We start from the raw sequence: 16,384 nt of genomic DNA on the forward strand, positions 1-16,384 counted from the left end.
TGCCCGCCTTCGTCACTTAGAGACATGCTGCCAACACATTATTCAGCTGCTTATTGGCGGAAGGTCACCTTCTTCTTTCAGGGCACTTGTTCAAGATAAAGCTCTGGTCCAAAACTAGTCTGAGCTGCAGGCCATTGAAGAGCAGTGGATACATCTTTGACCTTCTTTTGTCAAGTATCGCCAACAACACACACACACACACACACACACCCTCAGGAGATCCTGGATACTGAAATGTGGGGAATTACCCCAAAGTGTCGGGGGGGTAGATGGAATTTCTTTTGTGGGTGGAAACACACACTGATTCACTGATGGAGGGAGAGTGAAGTGGTTGTGGCGCAGAATAGAAGAGGCATGAATAAAAAGCAGCAGAGGTAACTGTTATCTCAGGTGACGTCCAATCTGTAGAGAGGAGACTTTGTATCTCAGGTGCTGGTAATGACTCAATCATCCTAAAAAGAGACACGTTGGCTTCTATTAAAGCTGATTTAACTGTGAGAATAACAGCGTTGTAAGTACAGCCTTCCTCTTTGTTCAGGGTGTTTTGGATAACCTTCTTGTTTTGAGTTGTGGCGAGAAGTTTAATTTATCAAACTGGACCATTCACATCCTGTCGCTGTCACCATGTTCCTTCCTGTATCTCGTACGTCTGCTGTATTTTCCCGACGCCTGCATCCACAGCCGTGACACATCCAACCACCATAATTACATAAAGTGTTCAGAAAGATTTTCAAAGTGGACCAGAGAAGGTTTCATTCATGCAGGTCCCTGGAGAAGCCGCTGACCTACGAGGGAGACTGAGATGAGTGTGAATCAGCCGGGAGAGCCGTCCATGCGTCCGGTCAGGAGCTCGGATCGCAGCCGCCCGCTTTGATCCTTTTATAATGAGACGCTAACAGAGCTTCATCGTGACAACTTACCTACAAACCCCCAGTGTAGCCGGGCGCAGATTAAAGCGGCAGCGCTGTGGTACAAGACAGGAGGGAATGCAGAGGAGCTGAACCTGCCTACAGCAACAATTTAGCAGGAGGACTTTTTCTCTTTGCATTGTCACCTTAAAGATTTTAAATATTTAATCAAATTATAGAGACGTTGTAATGAGAAATGCAATTTCATAGGTGAGTTGTCGACGATCGCACATTTCACTGCACTCACTTCAGACTTTACTCACTCAGGCTAAATATATATTCTGCTCCAGAGGCAAGAAAAACACATTATTTTCTTAGTCCGACTTAAACCGTACTTTAAAATACATATCAACATGTTAGTCTGACTATGATGAAATTGGGTTAGTCAGACTAATGTGTCCCGATAATAAGGTTTGCAGTTGAATCATTATTGTGTGTTTACAATCAATCAGAATCTAACTGGTCTGGAAAAAGCTCAGAAGAAGACAAAGAAAACCAAAAAATGCACTAGTCACAGTGATTTCATTAAAGAGTTTATTATTGAGTTTAAGAACGGGAAAGAAAGGATTCTCCCACAGTGATTAGTGTTGTATTGTTTTTTTCAATAAATCCCTTTTGGATAAAGAGTTATTTTTAGATTTGTTGATCCTAAACCTCCTAGTGTGTGTCCTCCCTTCTTCCCTGTTATATTGCTGTTAATCTGTCCTTTTCTTCTCTCCTTCACTCCCTTGATCCAATTGTGTTTCCTTTCACCTCCCTCCCTTTATTTCCCTCCTCCTTCACACCTGATGCCATCTCTTTCTTATCGTCTTTCATTATTCCTCATGTGATTTTGTCTTTCCTCCCTCTCTCCCTCCCTCCCTCCCTCCCGCTGACCCCAGGTCATCTACTACGAGATAGGCTTTGTGGTGTGTGCGGCGGTGGGCCTGCTGTTCACCGTGCTCGTGCCGCTCGTCGGCCTCTTCTTCTGCATGTGCCGCTGCTGCGACAACTGCGGCGGCGAGATGCATCAGCGCCAGAGGAAGAACGCGGACTGTCGCCGCGGCCTGCTGGGAACGCTGCTCTTCTCCACGTCGCTGGTCATCACGTGAGTGTGACGCCGTTCGCTAAGTGCTACATTTGAGTCGAGCTAAGTGACAGAGCGTTAACATGCTAACAGGATACTAATAAGTTATTAAACTTATTAATATCTGACGTTTGAAGCAGGCGTCTTTCAGAATGACAATTAAAAATGTGACTAGCAACAACTTATAATGGTGATAAAATGCTAATTTTTAGTCAAGCTAAGTGACAAAGCGTTAACATGCTAAAAAGTTCATAATCAGTTTTAATGAAGTTTTGAGTTTTTTGTAGAATGACAGTTCATTTTGTGACTAGCTACAGCTATGTGCTAAATTTGATTTGAGCAAAGTGACAATTTGCTAACATGTTAACAGATAATTGGCCTAGTGAAACAAAATAGCTGAATATCTATAGGTTTTCAATCACCTTTTGATACTATTTTTATAGAAAGATGTTTATAATCGTGATAAAAGTGGGAATTTTGAGTCAAGCTAAGTGACAAAGCAATAACATGCTAACAGGATACTAATATGTCTAGAAAAACAAAATAGTGAACTGTTTTGTCACTGACTTTTGGAACAGGCGTCTTTTAGAATGGCAATTAAAAAAACGTAACAAACAACGACTTAGTGTTACATTTGAGTCATGCTTAGTGACAGTACGCTAACATGCTAACAAGGTCCTAATAAGTCTAGAAAAACAAAATCAAGTTTTGATGAAGTTTTGACTTCATGACAGTAAATTTTGTGACTAGCCACAGCTAAGTGCCAAATTATGATTGAGCAAAGTTAGCTAACATGCTAACAGATAAAAGGCCTAGTGAAACGAAATGGCTGAATATCTATAGGTTTTCATTCGCCGTTTGATACTGAAGTTTGACCTTTTTTTAGAATGGCGTTTATAATCGTGATAAAAGTGCTAATTTCGTGACAGAGCGTTAACGTGCTAACACGTGCACATGCATGCATAGGCAAAAATGTGAGGAAATCAGCTCACATGATGGCATGTGCAAACATAAACACTGCTCCTCTACTCTACTCTGCTCTAACATGTTCATCCAATGTGTCCTTTCCACGCACACACACTCACAAATGCTGGTCATCAGCCTCATCACCCCCCCCCCCCCCACCCCCGCCGAGTGTTGTTTGCTATATATAGTATATAAGACCTAGTGAAGATATTATGTGGCAGCATCCTTCATATTCATGCTCAGTCCAAGCATTTGTCATCATAATTTGCAGGGAATTCACACTACAGCTTAATATACTCTAGAGATTTTTTTTTTTATAATTATCATCATTATTATATTAGCATACTATATATATTTGTATAAAAACAACCAAGTGACAGCTTGAAAATCATAATTATAGGCAGTTTACATGGTGGAGGCGTCTTTTCTGGAAAGTTCCATCCTCGCCTTATTATTATGCTCAGCTTTTTTTTGTATAACACATCCTTCACCAGCCTCCTGAGTTTATTATAATAATGTTCGAGCTGTCATTTCCCCAATTTAAATGCACACATGACAGTTTGGCTGATGACTGCATCCAATGGGAAATGCAGCAGCCGAATTAGCTGCCAGTATTATCTGTCATTAACTGCTGCAATATAGGGATTGTTAAGTGTACATGGCTGAACTGTTCTCCTCTCTTTTATGACACGCTGTTTGCTTGGTCATTTATGTGCATGTGGCTTTAGTCGGTGTAGCTTCCAGTATTGATCTTGATTGATTCTCTGTGTCTGAAAGGTCAGAAACCTTGTTTTTGTTTGCAGGACAAAAAACAAAAGTCTCACAAATCAATACACACCTCATGATCAAAAACCACGCACGATGCTGTGCAGCACCTGTGCCGCACTTAAACCCTGGCTTCTCACAGTTTCACATTCTGTCATGGCTCCCACTTTGTTGATTGTTGCTTAAATGATCAAAGGTGAATAATTAAATAATTAAAATTAGATAATGTCGCGGAAGTTTGATTGATAATTTGATTGGCGTGTAGTTTTGGAAAAAGCTAGAAACTAAGTACAATATCGGTATCTGAGGATTCGATGATATTGTGGTAACAGTGTTTAACGGTGTGATATTTGTTGAGGTTTTTGTGTAACTTTGTCTCTTTGTTTGACTTAAGTTTGTTTTCTTGATGTGTCGCATATGCGTGGGCAAGATCTTTTGGGGGGATTTTGTTAATAATAATTAGTCGATATCCTTTAAAATTGTGATTTTAATTACAGATTATGTCCTTGGACACAGTGTTTCAGGAAAATAACTCACTTAAATTTCAAGTACAAATTCAAAGGCTTGTAAATGAACCACAGTGTAGGAACATTGCACTCTGGGTAAACATTCACATGTCATGTTCTACTGTTTAGGTAAATTGTGCAGCAAACACACAAAAGCAAATAATAAAAGAATTAAAGACTTAGTTTCGGTTTCTCCTTATTAGCATAACCACACACGGCGAACCTGTGTGGCAGGGAGGAGGCTCGCAAGGGCGTCTCGTGGTCATGTGACACTGATTCAGGAGTTTCTGTGGGTGTTTTAAATACTCATGATATGATCTTATAGACGATAAATCCCCTCTAACGTCGCTATTATACTTGAACAGTTGTGGATCACTTGTGTCCAGGAGACTTGTGTGATGTGCAGTTTGGTGGGTGAGTGTATGGATGTCAGTAGTCTTTTTCTGTGCATGCAAAGGGACTAAACTAATTTAATTCTCAGCGATTTAATTAATTTGGGATATCATTTTAGAAAAGTTCAGTTTAATATTCACGCTTCTCTTTATTTGCACCCTGACGTAAATGAAGCAAATAAAAAAGAAATAGCCTAATAATCATTACTTTATATGTAACATGCATAGCATTTACATTTCTTTACAAAGAAAAAATTGTACAATTATTGTACCTACAATAATACATTCATTTCCATTTCAAAATAAAAGTCTGTGTCTGTATCAAGGTGCGAAACTGATAAATAAAACATTTTCCCAGGATTTCACCAAAATGACATATGCTTTTCATTTTCTTAACATGCTGCTGCACAACCGGCCCGGAAATTGAGGCAGAGTTTTGATGAGATGAAGGAAAACAATGGAAAACAAAGCAGGATCAGGCTGGAAATATGTTGAACATTCCTCCGTATGAGCACATTAAATCTTCATCTGTATCTCTCCGGAATAATTTCACTGAAAATGAAAACAACAGGAAACACAATCCACTCTCTGTGTCACAGTCTCGATAGAAGAAGAAGAAGAAGAAACAGTCGCCGCGGGGAACGTAGCCACATCACCAACGGCTCAGGAGGACGTTCTCGTCTCGTCCTTGACTGAAGGGATGCACCAATCTATTTAGTTTGATGTTCTTTGACTTTCTGTCCTCATTGGAATGAAGCCCGGATATTAGAAATTCCGCAGCAATATCCAAGCAGCAGTTTGAGAGCATCCTCTGAGCTCTTATTAAATCTCCCAAGCTACCAGGCAGAGATGCTGCACAGGCTCTAATGAAGCAATTACAGGAGGGAGAAGGATGAGTACCCGAGCTCCGAGTCCACACTGCTTTTTACTGCCACTAAAAAGAAGAAGCTAAAAGCCAGACCCAGAGAAGCGACAGGGGTGAATCATTTTCCAAGATGTGTTAAAATTGGATTAAGTGGGAGGAAGAAAAAAACAGGACATACAGGTGAAAGGGTGAGGACAATAAAACTGCAGGAGATGAAATGAAAACATGAACACAGAACAAACAATGCTGTGTTCCCTCAGAACGGGGAGTTGGAATCACAGATAAATCTGGATTTCCAGTTGATAACAAGGCTCTATAATGTTCTTTTGAGCCTTGTTATCTATTACGACCACTCCAAGAAAAGAATCGCAAGATTCATCGAGTATGAAAACAAGAGTTCGTTTCAGCCCTCGATTACACGACGAGCCTTAAAGAACATTTCAACAAAAGTACCTTTTGTGTGGGATCAATAAAGTCAAATCTAATCCAAACTAATTTAGTGATTTGACCTAAAATCCCAGTTAAATGTTTGATTTTTCTTTATCTTTGTCACCTCAGGTATGTAAAGTACCTGATTTGTCAGGCACTGAGGTTTAAAAAAATCCTGGGTTTGTGGAGTAACAATCTATGCAGTAAAGTCAGTGTTGCTTTGTGTCTTAATAATCAACACTGTAGATACACAGTTAACACATTCACTTCATTGTTTTGGAAACAAAAACTGACTGCGTGTCCTTCTGAGGAGGAAACACTCCTGTACACTTTGTCGTTAAAAGGTTCAAAAGTTTCCTTCCTCCTCCAGACTGATGTCCTGTTCTTACAGTGGATTCAAAAGTGCCTTTTTAAAGTTATTTTTAGACCCCGGTGCAGCGTGGACTTATCTTCTCTGCCTGAAATGTCACGTCGGCCTCTGTCACTGTCGTATTAAAGGGGTTTTAAGACGATAAGACAAATGCAATGTAGTAATGAAATGTAGGACGACAATTCACTACACTTCTTCTTAATTAGATTAAATAAAAGACTTTTAGACGGCTAATTTAAAGTACACAAGATCAACTGACCCTTTAAATACTGACTGCTTACTTTATATCGATCGATCCTGAGAGACATTTCCCCACAAATGTGACCATTACTGACAAGAACATGCTCATGTAAAGGATGAACCGACGTTATTCTGCTTCTGTTTGGAAAGAAAGGATCTAACGTTATTTATATGCCGCGTCCTTCATCGTCCTTCGTCAGGCTTCCATTTTTTCACTGACACTCTGCTGCCGTCGTCTACGTCTGCCGTGACAATGATGAATGAATGACATCCCGTGTGCAGGTGCGATAATGTCACCGGATGCAACATGTTTCTAAATTTAAAGTGTAAAAAAAATCTTAATTTAAAAAAAAAAACAACAATTTGCATTTGACACTGAAACACAACACACTGTCTCCTCAGAATATTCAGCACAGGAAATTAACTGAGAAAACTGCAAATGCAAAGACTTAACGTGATGAAGGAAACATTAGGCCACTGTCACGCTGTTATTGTTCACGTGCACATGAATAGTTATAATCCAGCGGGGGATCAGGTCAGAATCAGTGCCAGCACGTTTCTAATTACACTTTTTCACACGCAACAGAATCAGAGCATCACACGATTGATTACAACCAAACTGAGGGAAACAAGAACGGGCAAAAAGGGGAAATGTGAGAATAGAAAGAGTTAAGATGATGAATAAACTCCCCTGTGAAGGTGATGCTCGGTCACATCCCAGAGGAGCGGCCAACCAACAACCTGTGGCTGTGAACATGCACTGCACTCGTGCGCAGGCTGCAGATGTCGCCCGTTTTTCTCTGCAGGAAATCACATGTCTCTAAAACACTAGAATCATCAAATGAAGCTGATGCTCACACAAGTACAGGCGTCGCATTCACACCTTCACCAGGTCAGAGATGGCGAATGAAGATGGAAATCTTTGATTGTGAATCTCTCTGGCGTCGAGCTCATAGTGTGGCCACACGCTGAGAGGAGACACTGACAATTACAGTCAGGATGAATCTGTGTAATCATGTTATCGTAATAATGAACGTAGGGTAAAAAAATCTACAACCAAACTCGCTGTTGTTTGTTAGTTAAAATGTTTTTTTTCAGTAGAATTTGTGCTGATGTGTTCTGAAGGATTCCACGACAACGCGGCACATGATTATTTGTTAGTCAAAATAGTTTTATCTTGATTTCCATCATTTGGTTATGATAATGAACGCAGTTACGGTTTGTGCTGTAGGAAAACATTCCAACAGTTTCTGAAAGCTGAGAAGTTGCACATTAAAAACTCAACATGGCAACACCTGTGCTGTTTCAGGAAAAACGGAAAATCAGCGTCTTTGTCGCCAAAGAGGAGCGAGTGGAAGATGTGTACATAGTTTCCATTTTTGGCCTGTTTTGCACATTGAGAGATGTGTTATATTGTTCAAATTTCAAATTGAACATGCAAAACATGTTGTTCATATACAACTGAGGGGTTTTTTGAAATAGAAATGTTAGTTTTTCTTCATTGTAAATTGTTAAAACAGTATTTTAACACTATTTATTTATTTTCAAATGTCACCTTGTATTTAAGTTATCACCATTTTGATCCTGGAGCACAGCAGATGTTTTTGAACATGAAGACTGTGAGTCTGTAGAGTTTAAACTGACACCGACCACATCCACGAACGTCTCCATCAGTTTCTGGTCACGTCGGTGCAGAGACAACGACACATGAGAATAAAGCTGACACAGCACACACACACACACACACACACACACACACACACACGGAACAACAGCTCAGTGTGGACGAGTCGGAGCCGCAGGCAAAACAAGTGCATGAGACACAGAAGCAGCTTCTGTACACAATCTAACACTCTCCATCCTCTTCTGCCGTCATGCAAAAATGACACTGTTAAAAAGCAGAGCAGGAAATGTCCTCGTGTTTAGGAGAAATTAGGTCTTTTTATCAGGCCGTATCTTTAAATTAACTACAAGACGCCATTATTTTAGACAAACAGAGTAGAGCATCAATTATGAATCATTTACAGACAATTAGAAACAAATAAACCTTCCTGGTGGGAGCCAAAATCTTGCCAAATTACACCTAAACATCTGTTTTGATGTCATCAGTGCATTAATATTATGTTACTATGCATTTTTTAATACATTTCATTCAGAAGAAAGTGTGACCCATTCTTCCATTTTAACTTCATCTGCATCATTTGCAACACGTTTCCTTCATAATCTGTTTTTTATTAAATCTGCTGACTTCAAGGGCGAGGAGTGAAGGATTTGCATTCACAAATATCTTTTCTGTCGCTTTTAAAGGCATCCATCAACGTTCAAGGTTTTTCTCTTCTTCTCTTTGTTCTTGTGGTTGATATTTTTTTTTTTTTAAACTAGGACTGCACATCCTCCCACCAAGTTTCGTGAAATTTGGTGGAACTCAGTGTATGCTGGAGTTATAGGGCACTTCCTGTTTTGTGGCGAATGGTAGAAATCCACCAAAACATATATGTACATAAATATATATGTACATATATATATATATATATTTATATATATGTATATATATATGCTGTACACCCACATAATATATATATATATATATATTATAATCATGAGTCTTTATTTTGCTTCCAGTTATATGGATATTATCAGTCAGTTTGTGTTAAGTGAACTGAGCGGATGATGATGTCAGAGCGGACACATGTTTACTTTGCAGCTTTACACAAACCACGCCAAGTTAATTAAGTGGAGAGCTGGATGTCAGATTCTCTGTACATCCCATATTTTATCATGTCTCCTGTAGAGACCTCACTCTCGCTAATTGTTCCAATTCTCCGTCATCGCTGGTTTGAAGCCAGAATCCATGTTTATTTATTTTACTGATTATTTTCTGTAAAAACTGCTCCGTACAGTTAAACGTACATGTTTTTTTTTTCTTCTAGATTTATTGGGACACATTTGTGTTACATCAGTGATGATAAGGCACAAACTGTAATGTATGAAGAGGAGGAGAAAGACATGAATAAGGCAAAGCCGCAGGTCTCAGTGATGTGGTTTTTACGGCTCAGAGATGTTCACTATCATCGGCTCTGAGGATTTACAACCCGAAATAGCAGCGTCTCCGCGCTGATGGAGACGTTTTTCTTGTTTTTTTTGTGTCACTGGTTATGATTTAACCTCATGTGTGAAGGTCAGAAATGTATTAGCTTGAATTCTATTCAAAAAAACTTAATGTGTGGTGACTTAAATAGACACATTGACACATAAATAAAGAACACTAACGTAACGTAGATTAACAACGTTAATGAAAACTCACCCCATAAGAAGATAGAAGGTTAATAAGAGGTTTTCATCGCGGGCGTCATGTCGTCATCTCAGACTCCGTTTGTTGTGTATAAGCTCTGACAGATATGGATTTTCCTTATTCATTGATTTATTATTTATTTATTGTGTGTGTGTTTATATATGAGGGAGATTACAGTATGTTTAAGAAACTGACAGTGATTCCTCAGATGTTAGATTCTAATTTAGTTTAACCAATAACTTTATTATAAATAAAAGAAAAATAGAAAGGAAGAAGAAAATAGACGGCGCGTAGAACCAAATATATAACTTAGATTTGTTATAAATGAAAGAAAACACATTTTTATTTTGTAAATTGGTCGACTTTGCTCCAGTGATTTCAAAACTTTACGACTCCCGGTGATCAGCCTCTCGCTGAGAGAAACTCTGAATTCTCCTCTTTGTCATTTTCTCTATAATCTCCATGCCCACGCAGACACAGTGAACCTCACGCTTGTTGTTTTCCTGCTGCAGCTTCTTTGGTTCTTTGCATCAACATGTCCAATATAGTGTAGTGTGTATGGAGGCTGCGTCGGCACTGAATATGTTTTACATCACGATCGCAGCACAGAAAATGTGTCTGAGGCAGAGGATGAGACAGAGAACAGTGAACTTCACAGCTCATTTGTTGCTTCCATTACTCTGCGAGGAAGCAGGCTGTTGTTTTTGTATGTATGTGGCAGCACAGCTCTACATTATTAACGTTTGGAGGTCATTGGTCAAAGGTGTAGAGGTCAAAAATAAGGTCTGAAAAACACATTTTGGAGAAATCTTCAGAGATAATAAATCAGGATGGCACGATACAGGTTCTTCCTGTCTGATACGAATACCGATATCAATCAGATACAGTTATTTTAGACACATTTATGCCATTTCAATCTAATTTGAGACATAATTCTCCAACTGTGTTACAAATATTTTTCTCCCATAATGCAGAAATAAACCGCCGACAACATTTGGATTGTATCGGATTTTTCCACTTTCCAATCCAGTGATTTTGACCATTATCGGATCAATACTGTGTATCGTATCGACTCATCCCTAAGCCTAAAACCTATGTTGATCAGAAATTGATTATCGATCAAGTGTGACATCATGAATAAGTGTATGTAGATGTAAAGTTTAAGAAATTAACTTTAGAGCAAGAAGAGGGTACATTTATTGGAAATATGCAGATTATATCAAATTATAATGTATGATTGTTCTATTTCAGCAGCATGTTCTTTTTTCTTTAACCAAAATAATAACAACAATAATAATAATAATAATAAAAAAGAAAAACACTATATAAGATGGAAGAAAACAGAACAAAATGCGTGTTTACTTTGTTTTTCCAGAAACCAAACCTACGTCTGCAGGCGCTGTTCAAAACAAAGTCAGATTTGACCTCATCACAGTCGTTCAGAGCACAGATGCTGCAGGAGACTGAGGGCTAAATTAAAGCCATCACTCTCGCTGTGTTTTTGCTCCTCACTAATCTCACTTAATGGGCAAAGATCTGTGCTGTTATAACCAATCACTGCCAGGAGATTTCGTCCCTGAGAACTGACTTTTAGTGCTGACACCAAAGAAACCTTTACACTCTTACGTCTTAAGTGTGTAAAGTCAGGAGCTTAATAATTTTAAAATGCAAATCAAAGGTTGATTGAAAGCACAAGGTTGGCTGGTCAAGGCTTAATAAAGTGCAGGAGGTTGTCATGGAAACACTCCTTCCAAAATTAGCTTCATGCCAAATATTATAGCAATCAGAAGAGTTCTGGACCAAATCTGTTTCATGACAATGAAAGTGTTCAATCTAAACAATTAAATAAGTGAGTTAAAGTCACTGGATGAATAAAATTAGATTTTGCTTAGACACACAGGACTATAATCCCATAATAACATGCAGTTTAGATTTCAAGGGACAACCTTGAAATGGCATTAAATACGTTAAAATACATTAAACCAGCCCAACTACAGACAGGTCTGTCTAACCATAGCATCAGAAACTGGATTTTTAAAGACTCATAGAGTAACGTTTCCACCACGGGGACTTTTCTTATTTACCTGGGATTTTGAAAAACCTTGGTGTGTTTCCACTGAGATTACCCGGCGAAAAACTTTCCCTCGACCCCAAACTAGTAACTACTTGCCACTGGGGACGTTTCAGATTACCAGGAACTCTACAGGGGTGGGGCTATGTGCTGAAGAACACTGATTCACTTCAACAAAGTGAATCAAACAACACTTAAATGCATCGAGGTACTGAAGTATGGCTGAGGGTCACTGAATGCACCTCAAAGCATTGCTGCTAAACTTAAGACGTTTTTCTGGTTATTTATCGCACATCTTCAGCAAAAGAGGCCTTTTATAAAGCAATGGTGACTCATAGTCAATAGCAGCATCCATGGCTGTGGAGCCTCCATGCAGAGCAGTGATCTGTGTCTCCATGTGACAAGCAGAGATAGATCAGCCATCGGCCTCTATCGGAGCCAGGGTCTGCAGATGCCGATAGGTTGTGAAATGTCCTATTGGAGACGATTAATCAGTCGACCTCCACTGTGGACTAAAGCTGTTCTCATTTGCTGCCGTCTGAGCTCAAGACTTCAGGCAACCGCCTGCTTTTCCTGCTCGTTGGAAATGCCCCTGATTTCACATTTTCCTTCTTTTATCTTTCTCTCCTTCTGTAGTTTTTCAAATAACAGTGACCTTTTGCGGCTGTTTGCACAAGCCTGAACCCTACAGGCTGTTTGGCTCATAGTGTAGCATTCATATCATTTCTGGACTGTTTACTTTGAATATAATGGTCTGTTTGTGTCACACTTTACTTATACATCGTCCTTATAAAGGGAAAAACAAATTTGGCACAGTCTTCTTCACAGGGTTGTCAGACCCAGACCAAAAGGCCCTGGAGTCAGAAAGCTTAAGTATTCATTGTCTGCTTGAATCCTTGTTAAGACGCAGTGCTACACTTGGAAGCTGGGCTCAGACGGTGACCTGGCCAATGCCGGAAAACAAAATTAAACAGTGGATAAAAGGAATTTAAGAATAGCTACTTGAGGGGAAAAGGGCTGTTAAATGTAAAGAAAACAGGCTAAACTGAGGCTTCACTGAATAAAATGAATACAAATCACATCTATGAATGTACAATATAGAAAAATATTGACTATGAAGATAAAAAAAGGAACAGAATATACAGTATAAACAACAAGGCAGGAGCCACAGTAACAACTGTAATCGTAATCGAGACAGGATAATAGAAGTCCAGTTCCAGCAGTGTCAAAGCAGGGACGGGCTGAAAGACGACTGTCCCAGCCTGGCTACTACAATCACACTGAATGAAAGCCATTGTTGGGAGTTTGTAAAAGCTATGGAGGCACCAGACCATGTAACACTCACTACCCAGCCCCCAGTAGTGGCCTAGATTCTGGGGCGCTGCACTAGTTTGATGCTGTTGCGGGGTTTCCACCCTAAAGGAGAGTTTCATGTGTCATTTGGCTTCTGCTCAAACCATAATTACGGTTCTTTTTACAAAGTTGTTGGAGGTGAACTGTCCTCCTGCCGTGTTTTAATTGTCTCCCGTGGTCAATAATAGGGCAGCTATGTGGCCGTTAGCCATTACAGTTTGCGCTAAAGGTCAGGTCATCACTTAAAGAGCTGCTGATGTGGATACTGATTGGTCTCAACCTTACAATGTCGAGCCTTAACGGATTTTAAACTATGCAAATAGAATTCAAGGGAAAGGCTGACTGAATTTGGTTGAACTTGGATACGTAAATCTTTGTTAAGTACATAGTTAAAGTCATAAATGACAATTTTAAAGAGCAGTGGCCTTTTAAAGAAGCCGATGCTACCTGAAAATTACTACCCAGTGTTTTTTGTGAAGACGAGGATGATTCAGCAAATCAAAAGTGTAAAGAGAGTGAGAAGCTAAACGACCAAATGTTTGCTAGTTCAAGGTTCTCTCATATGTGAGGATTCAAAGTGTAAACTTTTGTCGGAAAATGAATGTTTGAGTTTCGTACGACAGAAATAGAAATGTTAAAGATTTGTTTTAAAGCTGTTGTCTTTTGGCTAACTTCCTGTCTGTTGCTACTGTTAGCTTAAGCACCTATTCAACATGGACGGGGTTGTCGTAGCGTGGCTGTGCGAAACTGCCGTGATTGTGTTTTATACGCAACACAAACTAGTGACGGGCAAAGTGGTTGTTTTCAGTGTAACTGAACCATTAAAATCAGTTAAGTGAAAAGATTAGTTCAGCACTTCCTGCTAGAACTGTATCACAGAAAAGTTCCATAACAAATCCAAGACTATCAGGACACAGTAATACTGTGCAGTATTATATGTATTTTTACTCAAGTACTCCATTGACTGCAGTTTTTAGTACGTGTGTATATTTTTACCATTTAATACAAAGACAAAGAAAACAAATAAATGCATCAGGATGACAAGAGAAATTGTGTTAAGTTGAAGCCCACGGTTTAAAAGGAGCTTTTTCATAAATCATAAATGACTTTTTCTTTTTTGACTTTTTCAAGGAAACACTGACAGGTTTTGTTTCAATTATTTTCTGCCTGTGAACTTAAATCCTCTCTTCTCTGCTTTATGCAAAATTCATGAGTCTTTTTTCCACATACAATACTCTAGTGGGTTTTATGATGTTGCCTTAAAAGTATGTATTTATATTTAATTGAGTGGAATATTCAAGACACCATTACTGTATATAGAGTGAAGGTGGTATTTTGGTCATGATTAGACCACAGTGGGATTAAATCCTCATATGTTTCTTCTTCTCTGACATCCATCTCTTTTCTGTCTTCCCCCTCAAACGTTGTTTCATCACGTGTCAGGTAGCAGAACTCAAACTTAGCCAAACTTGACTGTGTTGAAGGTGGGTGACGGTTTTTTGGAGCCTGGCAGGTCGTTGGAAACCGGTTGGCGTTTTTCCCTGAAAGAGTCTTTGTTGTGCTGCAGATTCCAGTGACCTTGTGGGACACCAGCGGGGAGAGGCAGCGAGCGAGAGACAATGAATAATAAGGGGAGGTGAAGGAGAGAGGGCAAAAGAGGAGAGAGAGAATAAACTATGAGGATGTTGGAACAAGGAAAGCCTGAGGGTGGAAGAAGAGATTGAGAGACAGAAGAAAACATGGACTTTTAGTAATAAAGACACTTAACCAGGGACATGGAGGAAGGAGACATTTGAGAGAGACGGCGTGAAAAGGCAGAGAAACCGTCGGACAAAAGGCTTTTGTTGTCAAAGTGGCCATTTTGAATCTTCCCGTGGTTCCGGATGGCTCCACTTCACCGTGTCCCAGCCTAGTTGTTTGGCCTAGTTTCTCATCAAGTCTCCACATAAACGATGACAGCGTTTACTCACACACACACTCGCACACACACTCACTACTTACGGCCAACGTCATCACAATCCCCCCCAGACGCGACGCAGCCCGAGCGGTTTCTCTCTCTCAAGGGCAACGCGGTGCGCTGAGAAGTATTTGCCCTTTAAAGGACCCACAGTGGTGAGAACACACTGTATTCACTGAGTTAACATACAGTACAGTATGAGCCAGACCAGTTTCTGGCAGGGACTGTTTTTCAGCGAGTCTCAGCTCAGCTGTTGTTTACCTGACAGTGATTGTGTTTAATGAGCCATTCCAATTAAGTTTCCTCACGTAAATGACCCCCAGAAGATGTGATTACCCAATCCTGATGTACGTGTGGCTAAATATGTTACAGTTTAAGCTTTTAAATGTGTTATAAATGAGAAATTATAATCATTAAAATGGCAGAAATTCACACCTTTAAATCATCTAAGTTGTCAAAAATAATTACGTCATTTTCGGTGTTTATTCAATATTATTTGAAGACATAGCCGCTGATAACCTGTGTGTTATGAAAGGCTTACATCTGCTGAAAAACTTCTCCCAAGTAGGGAGATTAGATATAATCTGATTTAATATCCTTAAAGGAAATGAACCCAACTTTTTTATGAAAGGTCTTTCAGAGAACCTCATGTTTTTGTTTGTTGATATCGTAAAAATCTGTCAAAATGCGTAACTTTTGGTGACTTTTCTTTGTTGTTGATGTTAATATTCTGCCTCTGTGTCTTCTCTATGGCTCTGTCAAGCAAAACTATCAGACCTGACTGACTTAGGAAAGTTTTTATCCTCTCTAACTGCAGAACAATCTTTTTTTTTTATGGCCACTTCTTGGCCACACGATGTTGCTGTCGTCTCCGTCTGTCTTGACACAAAACTCATCACTTCCTGTGTGCAGGGCACGGTTTAAACCCTGGAGCTGATAGACTAACGCAGAATGAGGTGAACTCACTCGATAATGGCTTCAATGTAAAGCGCATTTAAAGTTTAAAAGTTATTCTAGGCACTATGAAAATCCTTATGTTACAAAAGTCTGCAGCAGTCGTGTTTACCACACAGACTAGTGACCTGCAGATGCCTCTGCCTGATTATACGCTCAGTCACAGCAGTCTAATTGATCTTTATTGGTCATCGATCATCGATCGAGTCGCTCTACATCGTTGACACAGACACTTGTGTCTCTGAAGTCT

The 16,384-nt window shown here is 39.5% G+C and overlaps 1 protein-coding gene across 5 annotated transcripts in view; it reads left to right on the plus strand.

The window, feature by feature from the left end:
- prom1a (prominin 1a) overlaps nt 1-16,384 on the plus strand; it is a 61,324-nt gene that overhangs the window by 24,965 nt on the left and 19,975 nt on the right. For all 5 annotated transcript variants that reach the window (XR_009242097.1, XM_058649632.1, XM_058649631.1 and 2 more), the window contains one exon: nt 1,790-1,995. Coding sequence is in view for 4 of the 5 variants with exons in the window: in XM_058649632.1 (XP_058505615.1) it covers nt 1,790-1,995 (206 nt within the window). In the remaining variant the exon portion in view is untranslated. The remainder of the gene's footprint in view (nt 1-1,789; nt 1,996-16,384) is intronic.

This window comes from Solea solea, chromosome 14, assembly GCF_958295425.1.
Source record: "Solea solea chromosome 14, fSolSol10.1, whole genome shotgun sequence".
Lineage (NCBI taxonomy): Eukaryota > Metazoa > Chordata > Actinopteri > Pleuronectiformes > Soleidae > Solea > Solea solea.